Source organism: Saimiri boliviensis, chromosome 14 (genome assembly GCF_048565385.1).
Source record: "Saimiri boliviensis isolate mSaiBol1 chromosome 14, mSaiBol1.pri, whole genome shotgun sequence".
Taxonomy (NCBI): domain Eukaryota; kingdom Metazoa; phylum Chordata; class Mammalia; order Primates; family Cebidae; genus Saimiri; species Saimiri boliviensis.
This window is the reverse complement of record NC_133462.1, coordinates 81,156,364-81,177,734: the sequence shown is the minus strand read 5'-3', so window position 1 is coordinate 81,177,734 and position 21,371 is coordinate 81,156,364. Positions and strand designations below refer to the sequence as shown.

Here is a 21,371-nt window from a genome sequence, read left to right as displayed (position 1 = left end):
TTGATTCAGGCAGTGGGGAGCCATCAAAGGTTTTCTGTTAGGATGTGACGTGATCAGAACTGTATTTTAGGAAGATTATTCTGATAAAACGGAGTTGTACAGGCTGATGAAGATAGACACGGATGGCTAAGTGGAAGTTAATTATGTGATTATTGACATTGTCCAGGAGAGAATTAGTGATGGACAGAATTGAGGTGTTACTTCGGAATATGGAAAAAGGTATTTAAGTTTCATGTGCACAATACTCATAGAGGAAACTGAGCAGTATATGCTCAAGTGCATGCAATGTATTTTAAATGAGTGGATTTGTTTTTAAATCCTTGATTTAAAGAAGACAGTGACAATGCATAATTTCAGAGTTTCCCCAAATAACATTCTTCTATATGTTTTAGAGGGAATATGAGGTATTTCTTGGTTGACCAGATAATACTGTCTGGTATTGTTAAAGTCAATATTTGAACATTTGAATAAAGTCAATAGTTAAAGTCAACTATTTGACACCTCAGATGGCTAGAATTCTAAAAGTGATGAAACGTTAACACTGCATTAATAGCAAAAAAGAAGCAGATATTCTAACACTCAGAATGAATAATCTTGAGCTCTGTCTCAGGAATGAAAACTGACATATTAACAAACCAAACTCTAATCTTGAGCAGGTGACTTCTAAAGTTGCATAATACACAGAATAGGTTTACCGTGATTATGACTGGTAAAGTATGTGGAATATATGAAATTTTCGTGAAAGAGTTGATGAAAACATATTATGGCGGGTTAGAGAGGATATAGCGGGGTTGGTTGAAAGTGCTGGGAGTTCGGGCAGGCCTGATGTGAAGAACAGCATTTATTTTCATGTTGTAAGAGAGCTGGTGAAAAGAACTTGCCACCTATGTGGTAGGTAGTTCTTTATACCTTTGTAGGATATATTGGTTCTCCCTTTAAAATATATCATTGTGGCCGGGCGCGGTGGCTCAAGCTTGTAATCCCAGCACTTTGGGAGGCCGAGGCGGGTGGATCACGAGGTCGAGAGATCAAGACCATCCTGGTCAACATGGTGAAACCCCGTCTCTACTAAAAATACAAAAAATTAGCTGGGCACTGTGGCACGTGCCTGTAATCCCAGCTACTCAGGAGGCTGAGGCAGGAGAATTGCCTGAACCCAGGAGGCGGAGGTTGCGGTGAGCTGAGATCGTGCCATTGCACTCCAGCCTGGGTAACAAGAGCAAAACTCCGTCTCAAAAAAAAAAAAAAAAAAAAAATATATATATATATATATATATATATATATATACACACACACACACACACACAATTGTACTACAGAGCAGGTGCCTGGTGGGTGAGGCATTCATTTGGTCCCCTGAGGCTGCTTTAGAAAGTTTTATAGATGGTCCATGTTCCCCAGAAACTCTCAGGGCTCTGCCCCTGCTACCATCTAGGGCTTCTTTTGCCGAGCAGTGAAAAAAGACATCATGGCTGCTACAAGTTGATTGATGTAACCATCAGTTTCTATCCTTACCAGCCTGTTTTAGGCATCAGTGAATGTGGGCTACCTTTCTTCTACCAGAATAATCTTCCCAAAATACACCTCTCATCATGCCACATTTTAATGGAAAATTTTCAATGTCCTCCTGTTGCCTTCTGAATCAAGTACAAGCTCCTTTGGAATGTGTGTGTAGTCAGGTCTCAAAGCTATGCCACGCGATTCTAAAAACCAGGCATTTTAAGCATTTTTACTGAACACCTATTTACAGTCTGATGTCAATGAATGGATTTTGAAAATGGGGTTCTGCTTTGATACAAACCACTGCATTTCATATTTCTAGTAGTAGTTCATGGGCTTTTCTATAGATTTTATGTTTGTTTGACTTTGGTATACATTCTTAATGCTGTTCAGACTTAAGCACAGTATGGCATTTTAACTCCCTAAAACTCTGAATGGTATCAGATTTCCATTATACATGAGGAAAATAACACTGTTTCTGTTCATTTCTATAAGAGATTGAACAGTTTTTTTTACTTAACATCCCAGTTTCTGTAAAGAATCCGTACAAATCGCTAGTAGCCTGTTAGGGTAATGGAGACAAGCAGTGCTGTTTTTTAAATTCATTTTCTGAAGAGTAAATCTTCCCAGGAAGGGATGGGCCAATTTTGTTATTGTTCTAAGGGTTTCTTAATCTTCAAAATATATTTAAAGTATAACCTCATATGGGCCGGGCTTGGTAGCTGATGCCTGTAATCCTGTACTTTGGGAGGCTAAGGTGGGTAGATCATGTGACGTCAGGAGTTCGAGACCAGCATGACCAACATGATGAAACCCTGTCTCTACTAAGAATACAAAAATTAGCCAGATGTGCTGACGGGTGCCTGTAATCTCAGCTACTGGGGAGGCTGAGGCAGGAGAATTGCTTGAACTGGGAGGTGGTGGTTGCAGTGAGCCGAGATTGTGCCACTGCACTCCAGGCAGGGCAACAGAGCGAGATTCCATCTCAAAACAAAAAAAAAACCAAACTACATATATATTCTCCTAATATATATATGTATCCTTATATATATATATATATACAAAATTATATATATATATACACACAAAATTTTATATATATATATGTATCTCCTAATTACATATTGTTAGTTTCTACTCTTTCGTAGTTTGCAGTCCATCTGGTTTGTCATATAGCCACTGAGTATATGTGCTCTGTATAAGACAGGTTTCAGAAGTAGGAGATTCTGTGGGTGTTTAGATCATTCCTTCTGTTCTTTCAGTTTGGTTAGATGTTTTAAGTAGGAAGACTTGAACACTGGAGAATTTTCAGGAAAGTAATTATTAAACAAGACCTTGATGGTTTTGCTACTTTATCTACATAATTTCACCTCTCCACTTCTAAAATTCCATTTTTCCTTTTTAAAAAGACTATCCCAATGTATTTAATAGGTAAACTCAAAATTATATAGGTTGACTGTAAACAAAGTGTTATTTTGATGAATTATGACAGCTCACTGGATATTATGAAATAAAATGAATAAAATGAATAAAAGGATATTATGAAATCCTTAATAGAATTTTTAATTGGTTGTTAAGGTCAACTACCCCATTCCCGTCTTGTCCACTCATCCCACATATGTATGTTTACTCAATATCAGATTTGCTTTAACTGAAGTCAAGCAGGTCTAAATAAATGAGACTACATGTCTAGAACAAGTAGACTGAGTCAGGAGAATGGAGTGGAAGGGATTTATTGCACACTTAAATATATGTTCAAAGCAATTCTGAGGCTTTGTTTTTTCTGACCTTCATTTGAATGTAAATTTTCTTGTCAATAATGACAAAGCTTCTGACTTTGGAAATAGAGCTGCCAGTTTTTATCCTGTCTCAGAAAATGGGACATGGTTTGGATCCTCTGCTCTCTGGGCAGTGTGTATGTCCAGCTGTCAGCCCTGAAGCCATAGGGAATTTTGACAAGTGAATATTTTTAGTTTGCAGCAGTACTTACGTCCAAGTGCAAGCCTAGTTCTATCCCTGGAGTGTGGGACTGGCATAGCTCTTATCAGACCAGTTAAATAAAGGTTGGTACAATAGACTAAGTATTAGGCATAGCTTGAGGTTTAATGAAGCCTTGTTCTGAGAGAATGAGGAATTTTAGTGTATGGAATTGGGAGTCTCTTGTTTATATTATGGTGGAGCTGAAGAAGTATGTTGCTGCTTTCTGATATACCCTGGGAGTATTTAGTAGTTGATACCACATTTTGATTGTTTTCCAGGTTTCTGAAAAAGACTGGTGAGAGAGGTCTCTTCTCTTTACTGAACATTTTATTCTGTTACTGTTTTACTGGAATCAGTCCTTGTTGTAAACAAGCCACAATTCTTTAAGTCACTGGAGGTATTTCTGTTGTATAAGTTTCCCTTGGCAAACTGACCAAAAGTAGGCATGACTGGCAAATATCTGTGAGTGGTAAACCCATGCCATGTCACGTGTGTGACAAGGTGTTTTCTTTGGAGCCAGGGTATGGCAACTATCCTAAGACACCTGAGGTCCTTGAAATCTGTTTTAGCCACATCCACTGATTCCCATGGGCCCAAGAGCTTCTTGGATGGAAATGCAAATCCTGTTCATGGTTAAGATCTAGATACAGGCTGATGTGTCCAATGGCTGGGAAGAGAAGGGTGTGAAGTTGACGGCACAACAGTCAGCAATGAGGTTTTATGAGGTTTCAGTTCTCCAGTTGTTTGGTCTTTGCCTGAATGAGAGTTCTCAAGAAATAGCAAGCCCACAGGACTCTCCAAGTCAGAGAGTAAGTGTGCCAGTCCAGTGACGGCTCTTCTTGACATACAGTGCACACCCTGGGCTCCCAAACAGAACTCCTCGTTAAAGAGCTGGACAGGAGAAGAGGAAGGGGTTTCCTCCTGGAGATGCCAGGGCATACTGAGGCAAGCTGTCTTGTCCTGAGGCACTGGAGACAAAGGTGGCCTTCAGATGACGTGGCACATGGCACTGGCAATGGTCTCAGGTAAGAAGGAGCAGAGAATGCGCAAACAGGGACAGCAGCCACCAGAGCAGAGTGACCTCCAAGGATGAGGATCATGGTGCAGCAATTCTACTGGGTGCAGAAGAAGCAGTGGGCACTGAGGTGCGTAGGCATTGAAGTTAGATAGCAGCTCTAGTATTCTGCGGTATTAGTGGTGGACTCTCATTATAGCCAGGGCCAAATAACTGGAGAGCTGAAATCCTCTTCTCACAGCGAAAGAGAAGTCAACTGACATCGTGTCCATGATGGGAAGCAGTGGTCATTTTCAGGCCACATCTTAGTATTAATACAGATTCCAACAATTACAGATGTCACCAACATCTATGTAATAATTAGTAATCATAGTAGTTTCTCTAATGCACTTTAAGATCCCGAAATGTTTTCTGAGTCACTTAGGAGCAAATAATGTTTATAATAAAATGAGATTAGGTATTTTTATTGTACTTAATATTATTTTGAAGATGATCATCTATTCTTACTAAATGTGTTATCTCATTGATTTAAATAATTGTGTTGATAAGAAACGTTGATTCCTTAATCTCTGAGTAAATAGAAAGTTTTCTTCTTGACCCTACTACAGTAGTAGTTCAGAAAATTTGTAATGTTAGGTATTGAGTAGTGTATGAACACCATCTCATATCCCCACCCTGAAGGTACAGATCATTTTCCTCACTATGCAGTTGGGGATCTCCTGGCTTTGACAGGGTCCCAAGGCCCATGAACTGCAATGCTGTAGCATCCATCAGTATAGGTAGCTGATTCAGTCAGATTGTAAACAGGTGATATTTCCTTTTGTAGTCTCTCTTAGCGCTTAGTCAAGATTGGAATACATTCAGAATATATGGGTAGTTGACTCTACCTGCTCAACTCTAAGTTTAACCAGCATGCAGTAAATGTTTCCTGATGTCTGCTGAGATCACCCAGGCAGATGTCATGTGCCTTTCTTACATAGTATGTTGTCATTAGGTAATAATATGGATGAGGCTGCTGTCATCACTTTGCTGCTCCAGGGAAATGAGTATCATTTTGCCTTATTTTACTAAGATAGTCAGCTATGAATTTTGATTAAAGGCTCTGTTTTACAGCTTGATAATAAAAGTGAACAGTGTTATGGATTGATGTCTTTAGGGAATTGGCGATGTCTGATAATCTGTCAGCCTTTGAGTCTCAGATTGCTGGTAGTAAGATTAAGAGCTCTGATTGTGTGAGTGAGAAGTAGTTCCTCTTTGGGAACTACTATAAAATGCATCCAGTTTCTTACTGGCCTTGGGAGGAAATCCCATGGCTTCCAGCATGAACGTGGCATTGACCTAAGACAGGATTATAGCAAGAGTTCCTCAGTTGCTATTAGAATTTTTTGTAGTACACTGTATATTTAGCAGATGTTTTCAAAATAGTGAAAATGTAAGAAATGAATATAAATTTACAGCCGGAGTTACTTTTTTGTGGCAACAAAACATTTTAATGTTTATGTACATATATCATAATTTCCATTGGAATTCTACCCTTACTGGACCTTAATTTGATTTGTTTTTTCATTACAGTCTTAACATATTTACAAGAAATATATAAAATTCAAATAAAGAAAAAAGGTGTTACTAAAGAGGGAAACTTTTAAAAGTTTGTAGCCTTTTTTTCTTTCCAACTTAGAAGATAATCCTAATTACTATATGAAGTATATCAGATTAAGTATTTTCACAGTTCTATTTTTAAGTGGATACTTGAACCTTGACTTCCTGTCCTTTTTGGAAACCTGGCAAATCCCACATGGCCATGGCCATTATGTTGTAGGGTTTCTGACATGTCTCCAGCTGTGTTCTGGGGTTTCTGGGTTATTATTTGCAGCATCTCGCACGGTGGCAGTTGCCTGCTCTTTTGCTTATTCGCTTGTGGGAATCGTTCTGGCATGCTTTCCTAGAACAGTTCTCAACTTCTGTAGTTTTAATTTTATTGGAAGTTAGCTTGTCTGATATGCTTTGCCAAGTAATTATATTTCTCCCCCATTTCAGCTGAGCTTTCAGCACAAGATCGGGATCCTTTATTGCAAAGCAGGCCAGAGCACAGAGGAAGAGATGTATAACAATGAGACAGCGGGACCAGCTTTTGAAGAATTCCTTGATCTGCTGGGCCAGAGAGTCCGACTGAAAGGATTTAGTAAATATCGAGCTCAGCTAGACAATAAGAGTAAGTTTAATGTTTGTGTGTGTGTGCACAGTTTTAATTCTCCTAAGGTAGGCGTGCTGCATAAATCTAAGTAAGTGATCACATGCCCTCCTGTCCCCGACCCCAGAAGCAGCCTAGGAAGCTTATTTGGAATAGAGTTTAGATTTCCTCAGATGAACAAAGGAAACACATTTCTCAAGAGGTATGTGCTTCACAGCATAAGCTCAAAGGGTCAATTCTTTTTCTTTTGTAACACCAGCAGAAAGATTCCCCAGTGTTTCATGAAGAATTTTTTAATATTTTCTTCTTTCTTTTACCCTAACCTCTTCTATTATACCCTTGTTTCATTATACCAAGGACAAGCAATGCATTTATTTCTAAGAGACAAAATATTAACACATCCATTCATGCTGTGTTATTGGGCTTATTTTGTTCATTTCCAGATTCATGATGTTAACCAGGGGGTTGGAGCAGTGATTCAAAAGCTAATGCATCTTCACACAACGCACCCTTATAGCAGACCTTCACATGTACCTCCTAGTTCTAAAACTAAAAAACAAAACAAAACTGCTGCATCTTATTTTTCAAGGATTTTAGTTAGATCCCCTTGAGCGGAGCACATACTGGCTGTACAGTGGCAGATTGACTGGCCCATCCAAAACATGGGCTTTATGCCCTCCTAGGATACATGAATTTGTCTGATAGCTACACGTAATCTTATTTCTCACCATGTCTGTAAGTTCTGTATATTTTATCTCTGTGCTGTTATTTAGTTGCTATGAGTATCTAAAATACCAGGCAGAGTAATTTTGCATGTATGGAAAATTCTGCTTATTATCAAAAATTGTGTTTCCTCTGTTAATAAAAAGAGAGGAACAGATAGTCTAAACTTGGAGGATCCGAACAAGCATCTAGTCCCAACTCCAAGTAGAAGTGGTGAAGGGGAAGTTTTCTGTGTTGGGAGTGTCAGGTGTGGCTAAGCTGAGATTGGAACCGAGGTGGCCTGATGCCATGTCTTCCTGCCTTCTATTCTCCTCCCTTAGTCACCAAGCCCTTTCCCCAAGTCTACTCAATGTGGGACTGTCACTGATACTCCATCTGGATGAGGGTGCCGTCTGTAGTCAGTTCTGTTTTTTGACCTGTTTTTGAAAGTAGCAGTTGCAAGGTAGTTCGCAAGGCCTTGCGATTGTGTAAACTCACACATGGGTCCCCCAGGTGTCCTCTACACATGCCAGGGATGGAGTTTGACTATTATGTTAAATGTATAATGCTCATGTCTCAGAAATAATTCATGGTACCCAAAATATAAATATCCGTATATTTTAAGAAAGACCAACATGACATTTTCCAATTTTCCTTCTTTATTTCTTTTCAAACTCCTCTTTCCTGTAAACAACCATTTACCCACTAGAGATGCTGATATTCTTCCCTTAAGGATGTCCTTCCAGGAAAACCACTGCTGATGGGAACTCTTATTACTACGTGTGTTGTAATTCACTCTCTTCAGTGAATTGGATTGAGAAAACACTTGAAGAAGTTCTGATCTGTGTTGTCTGTAAAACTACAAACAATAGACAATCCAAGTGTTTTCCTACATATAGAATTGACATTGGCTTTGCATTTTTATGACAGAGGCAATATCCTTGATACATTGTAGATGCAGTATTACCCGCCTTAGCTCAAGGTGATGAGAACATAACTAGATTTTGATAGGCTGACTTTGATAATAAATCTGTATGTTATTTTTAGGAGCTAGGCATTTTGTGAGATGCAAAAAAGTCTGACATTCTTTTAGTAGAGAGGAGATATGTGAGAATTAGATATGGGAGAATGTTCAGATAAAAATTATGTCTCTCAAGGAACTGACAAATAAAAATCTTCCTTCTAGAATTTGGGGGAATTGAGTTCTAGTTATAACTCTGTCTGCCCATCAGAGACTTAGGTCAAATCTGGGCCTCAGATTCCTCATCCTGAGGAAAGTTCAGGATGTTGGGCTAGAGTATCTGGATGCCCCTTTCAGCATTAAAATGGGTTGTTTCTCACTTGAACACAAAATGAAATGGAGTAGTAACATAGGTGATTTGAGCCTTTAAGATGCTCTGTTAACTGAAGCAGAGTACAGAATTTCAGCCACAAAAAGCCTTTGTTGAACTAGGTGCAGAGAAGGATAAAATTGATAGTCTATATCCCTTTTTGAATAGAAATATTTATAGCATACCCCAGAATAACTAGCCTTGTTAGTTTACATTCTCCATTACCTTTAGAAATTCCTCTTTTATATGGCTTGAGATAGACAAATTATTGTCACATTTTAAAACATAGCCCCCCCGCCGCCCCCACCGCCCGATGCATCTTCCCTCCTTCGTTGCAGTTTCCTAAATCTGAAACATAATGTCAGTCAGCATTTCTCTTTCTGAATTTGAACCACCCTGATAGCAGTGTTGTGTCGGGTGTCATTGAGCACACCAGGCCTTTTCATCATCCATTCTTCGGTTTTGTCATCAGTGAGTCCATTGTTCATTGAAGGAACATCCGTCCTGCCCTGGGAGGGTGCTTTCTCACATCCAGAGAAAGCTGTGTTCACTGTCAAGGTTCCGAGCCAAGAGAATTAAAATGGAATGTTACTTTCTAAGAATTCCTTTGACAATAATAACAAATGTGTATTTAGTGAATGGTTAAAAGGAAGTTTTTTTATTTTTATTTTGGGACTGACATATATAACTTTTTAGATAAATATTCGCTCTGTCCATCTGTAAATTAATTTGTTGGTGACTATATGTAAACACTAAGTATTCATCTTATTCATGAAAATGCCTTTTATAAATGTCTTTTCAGAGCACCTAAGAACTCTAAAGGATTTTTTTTCTAGACAGTTTTCAGGTCTGTTTCTGAATTGGATAGAAGTATTGGAGAGAAAGACATATGACAGGGTTCAGAAAAAAAAATAATAATAAGTCCATGAAGGTTGAATGTTTTCATGTTTTTAAAGTAAAAACTTAAATTTTTAGATAAAAAAGATTAATTTACGATGACTATTTAGAGGTTTCTCCAACAAATATGGTGGGATAAATGATGTTAACAACACCGTTTCTTACTGTTTAAAAAGTAGAAAAATAAGCCTATATATAGATCCAGAATTGACAAAGAAATTGAATTCCATTTACATTTTCCTTTCTGTATATAGTTTTGTTTTCATTATCCATATGTAAAAAGTTATTCAGAAGTTTACTCCAAAAGTACTTAAATATTTTAGCCACCAAGTTAGTTTTAATATGTGAAACTCTGTCTGAGATACTCTTATTTATAATACAGATGGAGTTTGAATTCATGAAGAATCATTCTGCCTTCCCAAAGATGAATAGTTTTATGATTAATAGGGGTTGAAATGTCAGCTTTTTGAACATATGTGTCACTGCGTAATATACTGTAAGTGATCACATTCATTCTCCCTATTCTTAAGTCATGTAACGTATCACTATACTTCTTCTTGAAAGGAGAAAAAAATTAATTACATCATTCAGGGAAAGATATCTTCAGAATAACATTTTTTGTTTTCATTTCTATATTCAGTCAATCTTGTTTATTTTTCTGGGTTCTGGAAGATCAAGTGCCCAAGAATGACTTAAGAGTTAACTGTAAACACACTCACACACACACACACACACACACACACACACACACACCTTGTTTCATCTTTCTGGATTCTGGAAGATCAAGTGCCCAAGAATAACTAAGAATTAACTGTAAACACACACGCACGTGTGCAGATGCGGCCAGACTAGCCACCAATTTGTCACGGCCTTCAGATAATTGCACCCAGAGACCTACACCAGCTTCTGTCCTCCACTGCTCACCTGTATACTTAGTGGCAAAAGCACTTCACTTTCAGCGGGTCACCTAAATCCATACTGAGAGTAGGCACAGAGAAGGAAAGAGAGGAAACGGAAGGTGCAGTAGAAAGTGGTCGGGAAGAAGAGGAGCCCCTCAGTCCACAGCCCTGGAGCGGGAGGTAGTAGAAACAGTGCTTGGTGAGAGCTGGGTGGACGGTGTCCAGATTCTGGTTGGGTATAGCTTGATGTTTTTTGTGGGTTTTTTGGACAACAATCACCTTTTAAATATTAAAGCACTAATTTTGTAGCGGCTTACTTTGCTTCTTCGATTCATCTTTGTTTTCAGCTGATTCCACGGGCACTCACTCTCTCTATACCACATACAAAGACTACGAACTCATGTTCCATGTGTCGACCCTGCTTCCCTACATGCCCAACAACAGACAGCAGGTATGTCTTCCCCAGCCTGGAGCTTTTTATCCTGAGTATGAAATCTGAGGTGAGCCCACTGATGATATTGATGCATTTAGAACTTGCAAAGAATCAGTGAGGGTTTTTCTTGAATAGCATTAATCATCTTTGACTCTTTGATCATTTGGAAGTATTTGGGCTTTAAAGGGAGTATTATTGCACTTTTATATTATGCAGCCATCAACTTATGAGTTCGTGTCCTCTGTAGGGACATGGATGAACCTGGAAACCATCATTCTCAGCAAACTGACACAAGAGCAGAAAATCAGACACTGCATATTCCCACTCATAGGCGGGTGCTGAACAATGAGAACACATGGACACAGGGAGGGGAGCACTACACACTGGGGTCTGTTGGGGGGAAATGGGGGAGGGGCGGGGGGTGGGGAGGTGGGAAGAGATAGCATGGGGAGAAATGTCAGATATAGGTGAAGGGGAGGAAGGCAGCAAATCACACTGCCATGTGTGTACCTTTGCAGCAATCTTGCATGTTCTTCACATGTACCCGAACACATAAAATGAAATTAAAAAAAAAAAACTTAGAAACTCTTCCTCACTCAGATTTATTGCTTGCTAGACAAAATCTTTTCTTAAGAGAAACTTGTCTCAACTATGTTAATTACGAAAAGGCCAACTGTGTTGACCTGACTTTGGTTTTTGCATGTGGGTGAATGGCTTATTTATAGAGAATACTATTTGCAGTTGTTACTGGTGCTGTTTTCAGCTGTTCCTCTCCATTCCATTTTTGTTGTTTTAATTGGACTTAATGGCCAAACTTTATCGACCCTTTTAAAGGGGAAAAAATCAGCGTGCATCATGCTTTGAATACAGCCACTCAGTAAGAATTAAGAACCTTTGAAAACTTGAATGATGCATAAATGATTGTAAAATAATTTAGTTGTTAGTATAACTGTAAAATGGGTAGAGTAAGTTTTTTTGCCAAGACTACTAGAAATTATGGCCATTTTTTATTTTGTGCTAGAAATATTTGAAATGCTTTGTCTACTCTGAGCTTAGGAGGAGTTGGAGGATTATTTGGGTTAAAAAAGGACCTATGTTTGGGATAGAGGGAATTTATGGGATAAATAAGGCTCAGTTTCACATCTTGTTTAAAATCTCGTGGGCTCTGCCCATGTTAAGCTGAAGACCTTTTAAAGAATATTGACTGCTTGAGTTTTTGAAGAGTTGTTTACAGAAAGATTTGTGCATTACTGGGATCTTACAACTAATTCATTGACATAATTTAATTTTAGGGATTTGATTGTATTTAGGCTAAATCTGGAGTTAAAGTTTGTTTTCACACTTAGAAAGTTTTCTGGATGTCACTTAACTGGTACTCCTTCGCTCCAAATATGTTAAAGCACCAAGGACTGCATAGGAATTGCTCAGTGGGTACTTGTCAAATGAATGAAACTGAATTGTCTCAGTGAATTTTTCCTATTTAAAAAATACTCATAAAAGTCTATAAATTTAATCTAATTCTGCATTTTTTTCCAAAGAAGAAACCAATCACGTACCTCCCCTTCTCCCATCACTATTTGGAAGAAGCACCTTAGCCTCAGATCCTCCAGCTAGGATGAGAAAGCAGGCACCTGACCCCCAGTCTCTTCTCATGGTAATTGCTAGCTGGGTTTTCTTGCCATTTTCCATCTCATACTTATCTCAGTCCCTTGTCCTTTTTGAATTTTCTAGTGTTTCTGATAATCATAGTTCTTCCTACTACCTTCAAAAAATTTATCTCTAGATTACACATCTTTATATTTTTTAGGATAGATAAAATTGCTAGATCACATGTATGTATTTATGTGTATTTTAACCTAAGGGATTTTAGGTCTCAAAAATTTATTTGCAATAATGCCAAACAGATTCTCTGGATCTTAAGAGGCTTAATTTAGACCAGGACAGTTGTCCAGCAAATACTTGTGAATCATTCAGTAATTAAACTCTGTGGGAGTTGTTACTCAGAAAACTGATAGGGCTTACTCACGCCAAGAAAATCTATCAGGACTTTAGCAGAAATAGAGCCAGTGACTTTTGACCCTCGTCATCGAGTATTCAAACCACAAAGCCCTTCCAGTTCCCTGATTACTCAAGTTGCTGGACTTCAGGCTGAATTGGCCTTGGCATTTCACAAGCACCAACCTCTAGAGGTTTGAAGTCTACTGTTAGCAGATCTCAAAACTGGCTTTCCCACCCCCTTTCATTGAAGGGTAATCAAAATCTGTAGGTGTTAGAGTTTTGTGTACCTGACTTTATTTCACTGAAACTAACCTTGAAAAAATTCTATGCACGAAATCAGGGTAGCAAATAAGTGAAAATGTATATGGCAGCTGGGGGATAGAGGAAGATTTGTGTGTGTGTGTTAAACTTCCCCAACTGGGAAGTAAAAGAAAAGTCTGTGTAAATTGAGGCTATATGTTACAAACTCCTGCAAGCAGGAATTTGTATCTGTTTTGTTCACTGAGAGGTCCCTGTGTGCCTACAACAATATCCAGAACCTTAGAACCTTAGCTAATAAGGTAAGAAGTCAACAAACATTTGCTGAATGAATAATAAATGAATGAGTGAACCTTTCTTAGGTGGTAGAGAATTGGGTAAATTAATACATGTAAAGCACTTAAAATAGTTCCAAGCATGGAACTTTTAGTTTTTATTGTTTTATAATTCACTAGCTATAGAGCCACTAGTATTTTGGATGACTTAATTTGCATTTTATTTTCCTGTCTTCAGTCCTAAAGATCTATTATGAGAAGCTAAGATAAGACTCTGAATGGTTAAGAAAGTGAGAGACTAAATTTATTAATTATTTCAGAAAATTATTCTTACTTTGACATTTAATAAAATATTTTGCTAATCACAAGCTGTCACCAGAATGTTCTGTTTGTGGATAACTAATGTTACTTGCAATCTTGGGACACGGATTTTCTAAATTTGTTATGAGTTATATTGACTCCACTTTTCTCACCCTCGCCACCCATGTCCACAAATTTTGTCAATACCAAGAGCAGAAATGTCTGAAATAACCAGCTGGGTTCATGAGTGCAATTTGAAGCCACAGGACTTAGCAAAGTTAACTGGCCTCTACATGAATTGTGCCTGTAACCTTGGCTTCTTACACCACAGTTTGTGACCGTTTAACTGGTCCAGACTTGTCCACATTTAATTTTTTGTGTTCTTTCTTGTAATAAATCAAGCTGGATGCTGATTCCAAGATGTATTAAAAGTCTTCAGAAAGTTTACCACAGTTGCAAAAGAGCCTTAATCTTTGGAATGTCTCTGACTCTTGCATCAAAAAACTCACCAGACCAAGAGAATGTTAAGAAACCAAATCTTACTTTTGGAGTATTTTCTCTTCAGAAGTTAAGTCCTGCCAGTCTGTCTGCATCTGTCTGGCAGTCCATCCGCTTTTCCCAGGGCTCTTTTCCCCTGAGTGCTTTCCTTCTGTTTGCCCTGTTTCCTTCTGCAACTCATGGTTAAACCATCATGGGATGTCATCAGTGGGAAGAACTTCATAAATTAGCTTTAAACTTTACTTTGGCAGAGAAATTCTTCCTTCAAAGTAGGCATATAAAGTAGAGTTGCCTTGGTGCCTGGCATATAGTAACCTATTTCTTTTTTAATGTATGTCTAACATTTTAGCTGCTCTGTTGGGAAGGGGTACCTGATGCCTCACGGAGGTATCATTAAGTACAACCGTGCCCCTAGGTTTCTGAAATGCTAATTAAAGGATACTGGTCTTATTCTAGTAATGGGCTTGACACCAAAGAGGCAATGATGTTATATTTGGGCTAAGCCTGTACCCCTTTTCTTTATAGTAGGTGGACTGATTGTAAGCTCCTGCCTTAAAGAGTTTGTGTACTTCCCTAAATCCCTAGTTGGTGTTGCTAAGGACTCATGTAAATACTGGAACCACCTGCCTCACTAAGTGCTGTGAGCACTTGGGTCCTGACTATTCCTGGGTTCACCTAGGAATAATACTGTAGAATATTTTGGAAGGATAAAATGCTTATTTAGCTTTCCATGAGTAGCTGTATTCCCAGACCCTAAGTAAGAGCATATACTTACACCACATTACAGAGATTGCTGCTTAGAGTAAGGGTTGGTATTGCCTGGTGTCAGAAATCTGAGATATTTATAACTTCATAATCCTGTTACCATCTTTACTTTGTTACAAAGTCACTAAAAATCTGCATTCTTAGATTATTTTGTTTCTTCATTTGCAAAGTGTTCAGCATTTCTTAACTCATTTGTACATTTACTCGTTATTGGTAAAATATCATGATTATATGAAATGGTCAATCAGTGGCAAATCCTTGAAACATTAATTAAATGTCATATCTTCTTCTTGCCTATCTGAAATAAGAACAGTTCACTAGCATTCACTTTTTTGCAGGAGGTGGGCAAGACCTTTCTTTCTTTTTGTATTTTTGTTGTAAGGTGTATAAGTTGCCCCTTCTCAGTTATTATCTAATAATGCTTTTCTACATTAACTTTTTTCATGGGCAACTCTAAACGCCTCTTAAAAATCAAGGCAAAATTCTAACCACTGGTGCAAACTCTCAAGTATAGAGTGTCTGAGGGGATATGTGTGTTTATGTACATGCATCTGTATATATGAGTGCAAAATTAGGGCCATCTCCCTAAAGGAGGAAAAGCCAGCCTTCCGGGTGAAGGCAAAGAGCTTTCCAGGGATTAGGAACCGCAGAGTTTCTTGGGTAGGAACAAGTTGCCTTGCAGGAGGGACAAGGCTCTGTCTAGATGGTGAGGAGCAGGTGATGAGGTCGGAGAGTTAGGAAGGGATCAATCACATCAGAGGAGTCTTTCTCAGCCCCCTTCTTAGGAACAGGACGAGAATTGAGAACCTGTAATTGCTTTCTCATAGAATATTGGTTTGCTTCTTTCTTAAGACCTTCTCTGGAGACTTGCCTTCTCCAGCTTCAGATGAGCTTCCTCTTCTCTGACTCTTACGAGCTTCTGAATCATACCCTGGCTCTTCTCTTTCATGTACAGCCTGCTTTCCCCCAGCATTAGGGGCAGAACACTTTGTTTCATTTTACCGGGTTAAAAAATAATAATAATTTAACAAATGAACCCATGTACATGGAAGCTAGCAGATACTATCTAATTCAGCTTTATCTCATTTGTCATTCAAGGGTACTGTCAGATACTTATTTTCACTTCCTGGGTTTTTTCTTCTCAGTTTGTTTTTTGAGTTTTTGCCTCTCATTAAATTTCTTTTTACTGATATATAATAGTTGTACATATTTTGGGGGTACATGCTATATTTTGATACCTGCATATACAATGTGTAATGGTCACATCAGGTTGAGATATCTGTTACCACAAACACTTATCTTTGTGTTGAGAACATTTCAAATTTTTTTGCAGCTATTTTGAAAATACAATAAATTACTGTTAATTACAGTTTCCGTACTGTTCTGTTGAATATGGAAACTTACTCCTTCTATCTAACTATATTTTTACACTAAGTTAAAACTGGTCTTGTGAAATCCTGGTTTGTTTAAGGCACTGAGACTAAACCTATGGCTGTATATGCTATTTCTGTAGCATCTTTATGCTTCTGCCATGAATTGGGTGAAGACTCACATTTTCACTTTCTTTGTCATAACAAAAGCTTATTCCTGTTTCACAGCTGGAATCAAGTGTTAGAAATTTAGTAGAAATGACTATGAAAATCTATCTAATACAGTATTTATTAACTCACTGTTACGGTTGAAAACACTAATAAGTTGATCTTGTTGACATCACTGAAAACTGTCATTAGCTTTACATACCTAGAAAGAAGTTAGCCCCAGAAGATGTCGTTTCTACAATTCCCTCACATAGTACCGTCAGGTTTTGCCAGGCTACATTTATTTGTGGTTTGTCATCCCTTTCCTTCTCCATTTACATACTCTGTATAGAATTTCATCGACCAGTTAGAAAAAAAGCATAAACAAATAATAAAACATTGCCTTTAAGAAGTTCAAGAAGTTACTTATTTCAGTAAGTAACTTTCAAGATTTTGGCAAAATCTTATAAAAAAACATGAATAATATTTCTGTTAATTGTTCAGAGATTTTCTTCAGTCTCTGAACCAAATTCAAGCATCCTGTTAATAGATAGCGTTCATTTTTCTTATTTTATTCTCCTTCAAAGAGCTTTAGATTTTACCTTTCTTGAAGAATCTTCTTCTTTCCACCCACAATGTTTTTTTTTTTTTTTTTTTTCTACAAAGTGCATTATGTGACCATGGTTAAATTAACTAGATTTTTGAAAACATTTTTTGGCCCATATTACAAAGCAAAAGAATATGCCTAGAAAGGGACAACAGTGGTTTGGCATGTTGTCAAGGTAACCAGCCTTAAAGTTTCCTTTAATTTGTGCTTTAAATATTCCTGTATGTTATATATAGAATCAGACCCAACATCTTTCTTCAGGAAAAAAAGAAATTGGATAGGAATAACTGTCCAATTTGCTGTTGCAGTCTGTGCAGCCATGAAGCACTGACTGATGAGGCCCTCCCTGCCCCCTGTGTTTAGTTGAGAGGGCTGGCCAACATGAAGCCACACCAGCAGTCACTCAGGAAGTAGAAGGCACTGAACTCACCATTTGGCCTTGACCAAAGTGAGCTCCATCTTTTGTCAGTCTGAGAATTCCTGTGTTAAGGGTATTTAATAAAGTACAGTGTGAACTGCTGTGTTTTGTATTCTACAAATACATTGAACACAATAAGGGACATATTTTTAAAAACTGATCCTGATTTTTCTGTGTCTTTTTACAGTACGTAAGAATCATATATATCAGTTTTGGGATAAAAGAGCGAAGAATGTTATTGCCAAAGTTTTCACTGATTATTTACATGCGTTTGAAATGCCACATTTTAAATATCTAGCAAACTTTTTAAAAACTTCTTATTTAAATGAGGTGGCTCATTGGGTCTGTATTATGATGTACTCATGTATGTTTCAAAACTTCATTCAGACAGTAAGACGATTTTTGTGTGTTTATAACTTTGATCATGGGGATTTACATAGGAATTTTTTAGCATATGACTCCACAATTTAACTGGCCTGTAGAGAACTCTGAAAGAATGAACATTTCATTTCATTCCCACTTTTCCAGGCCTTTTATCATGCTAAATCACAAGTCAGGGACCTAACAACGAAATCCTTTTTGTATCTGGGTTTAAAAGGTTTTAAAAGTTGAACTTCATGCTCTTTACAGTGGAATATGCACTGTAGGTGCCAAATAAATTTAAGAGTAAGGTTGTGGTCTTTCATATTGCGAATATGAAGAGATTTTACTATCTGAGATTGTCACATTCCAGCAGTGACGTCACCAAGTTGTGTAAGGATCGTTTTATGTATCCAAACTAAAAATCACAAACTTTGAGAGCACAGATCTATGCCTTCACTTGCATAGGCTTACAGAGTCTCTATTATGTGGATCTAATGGCATGTGTTCATAGGAAAGAATTTTAATCACAATTTTAACCTATAATGTGATGTGTCAATAAATGTATATTTGGATCATTTGTTTATTTGTTAAACAAATGTGTATTGGGTACCTTCTTCGCTTGGCACAACATTAGAAACCAGGATGCTGAAAGTCAGTATGAACTCTCTGCCCTCATGAAGGTTACGACCTGCTGCAGAAGTAAACCAGCCATTAGAAGACAGTACAACAACCAGTGTAATAGAAATAGGCCTGGGAAATAGGAAGTTTCTTTCAGATGAGGCGAGACCTACAGAGACAACTGCATTTTCTGGGAGAAACCTGGAATGCAGGGGGCATTCTTGGCAAAAGGAACATCAAAAGTAAAGGTGTTGTTAAAGTGTTGCTGCTCTGGACTTCATTCCCCCTGCCAGATTTGTGATTTATAAAATTACAAACAATTGGGTTTCTGGTTAGTAATCCAATGGAATTCTGTGTTTCTGAATTACATTTTAAACAGCCAGGGTTCGGTTAATTGGTTTGCATTACTGCCCACCAAAATGGCAGTGTTCTGTATTTTTGTTGCAGAAACGCACGTTACTGTGGGATCACAGGGTACAAGCTGAGGCGCCCCAGGGTGGTAGTGTAGGACCTGTCAGCAAACCTGTACCCAGTCTTGTATTTTTCCTCCTAGCGCTTAAACTACAAAATTTCTTAAAGCATTGTGAGCTCTAATGTGCTATGATTTTAGGGGTTTAGAAAGAGGAACTGGATAAAGACGAAAAGGAGAGAGAGTACAAGTTGAATTTTAAAATAAAAGAGATAAGCTTAAATATTTAGGCTTTTTTTTCCCATGGGCCTTTTGGATGAAACCCATTTTGATTTTTCTACACCAAATTTAGGAGCACTAACTTCCAAGGAATGACTGTGCTTTTTAAAAACCATTCCTTCAAATTGAAAGATGAGTGAGTTGCCTTTTATGTCGTTGCACTCCTGAGAGCAAGATGGGTCACCAGCAGCTGTACTGGAGCCACCCGCGAAAATCCGGCCAGGGTTCTCACTCTTGTCGAATCTGTTCAAACTGGCACAGTCTGATCTGGAAATATGACCTCAATATGTGCTGCCGGTGTTTCCATCAGTATGCAAAGGATATCAGTTTCATTAAGTTGGACTAAATGATCTTCCTTCAAAGGATTATCCAAGACATCTACCATGAAAAACCATGATAGTTCTTTGTACATAAAATAAACATCTTTAAAAACAACAAAAAAAGATGAGTAAATTGTATATATTTACATATTTTGTTTTAAAGAAAAATTTATTTGTGACTCTTTACTCTCTTGACCACAGCTACTGAGGAAAAGGCACATAGGAAATGACATCGTCACCATCGTCTTCCAGGAGCCTGGGGCACTTCCTTTTACTCCAAAAAGCATCCGGTCTCACTTTCAGCATGTCTTTGTCATAGTCAAAGTGCATAATCCATGTACTGAAAATGTGTGTTATAGGTGAGTCAGTAATCTCTGATCTATCACTGTCCCAGATTTATGTCCATAGTGCATCTTTTCCCAAAAATATCTTTGTTTTCCAATTATTATATCTAACTTTGTGATTTTCTGATTACTCAGACACTTTCTGTAAGAAATAATTGCCTTCTTCCTATTTTGCCCTCATGAAAAAGTGAAATCCCTAGCACTTTAAAATGGTGGATTACACATTTCCTCTGTTTTTCTTTTAAAACCTTCAGTTTCTGCCAGAACCAATAGCTTAATTGGTATCTGCCTCTGAGTTGGGTGAAGTGGCTGTTTAAGTGCTTATCTAGGAGAAGTAAGTATTGTGGCAGTAAAACATTTCTTTTCATCAAAGACCTTGGAAACACTATTTGCTGGGTTGCTGAAACAAGGAGTTGACACTTGTTGGGTGACTTCAAAAGGCCATGTGTGTGTCTTGGACTCCCCAGACTGGCTCTGACAAGGCCTGCTTTTATGCTTAACCACTACTCCCAGACTCTGTCTTAGGAAATAACTGCAGCCGAATGATGGTGTCATGTGGGGTATTGGTAAAACAATGGGCCTTTGACCTGAGTTTGAAACCAGCTTTACCACTTGTCATAGGGCTTTGTGTGGGTTACTTTATTTTTCTTAGCATTTGATTCCTCATCTTAAAATTGAAGATAATGATAATAGCTACTTTAATATGTGGTTATGACAAATAAATAGCTTAAATTATGTAAAACACCTAATACAGTTCCTGGCATTCATCCAAGGTTATTTTCATTTATCGTCTTAAAACAGTAGTTTCCAATTCAGCTGCCCACTGGGCCTAGTTCAGAGACATGAATATTCTTTGTAAGAGAGTGAAGACTACAGCGCTTGCCCCCTAAAGGCAAAAGAGAAATTAGTCTGTATGTAAAAAGTTGCCAGTATACATCCCACCCTACAGATACCCAAGTGATCTTAGAACAAAGTCCGAAAACCAGCAGTTCTTACTCTGAATTTTGCTGCCTAGTCGCCTTGTTAAAAATAGCCCAAGTCTGTGGCTCTACTGTGCTGCGTTCTAATGCAGTACACCTGGCATCTCTATGTTTTCCTCCAAAGTCATTCTTACACACCTGGGTTTAGGACCACTGACCTAAATGCTCAGAACTACTTTTTAAAAGTGATATTTGAAAGAATATAGTATTTGCTCTGTACAAATGATACGTTTAGGTGCAAACGTGGTGAGTTGGCCTTTTTTCCTGGGAGCCCACCCGGTGAATGGTAATTCTGAACAGTAAAATGAACCTTCCTAATGGATTGGGAAAACTTAAGCATAAGGCTTTATTGTATTATATTTGGCATTATTTTATGGGTGGCTATTTTTAGGTCAAATCAATTATTTTAAATTACTTTCTATCTTTATGCTTATATCATGAGGTAATTCATTAACAAAAAAATTGTAAAGATA

General features: G+C 37.9%; 2 protein-coding genes across 5 annotated transcripts in view; both read left to right on the top strand.

Annotated features, from left to right (window-relative positions):
- Window positions 1-21,371, top strand: part of SIPA1L2 (signal induced proliferation associated 1 like 2) — a 236,811-nt gene that overhangs the window by 145,913 nt on the left and 69,527 nt on the right. For all 4 annotated transcript variants that reach the window (XM_039464242.2, XM_039464243.2, XM_039464241.2 and 1 more), the window contains 3 exons: window positions 6,534-6,708; window positions 10,864-10,967; window positions 19,776-19,933. In XM_039464242.2, the coding sequence (XP_039320176.1) occupies window positions 6,534-6,708; window positions 10,864-10,967; window positions 19,776-19,933 (437 nt within the window). The remainder of the gene's footprint in view (window positions 1-6,533; window positions 6,709-10,863; window positions 10,968-19,775; window positions 19,934-21,371) is intronic.
- LOC101044799 (small ribosomal subunit protein uS14-like) lies at window positions 11,411-19,769 on the top strand. The gene has a single exon (XM_074385331.1). The coding sequence runs from the start codon at window positions 19,430-19,432 to the stop codon at window positions 19,598-19,600; it is 171 nt and encodes a 56-aa protein (XP_074241432.1). The 5' UTR covers window positions 11,411-19,429; the 3' UTR covers window positions 19,601-19,769.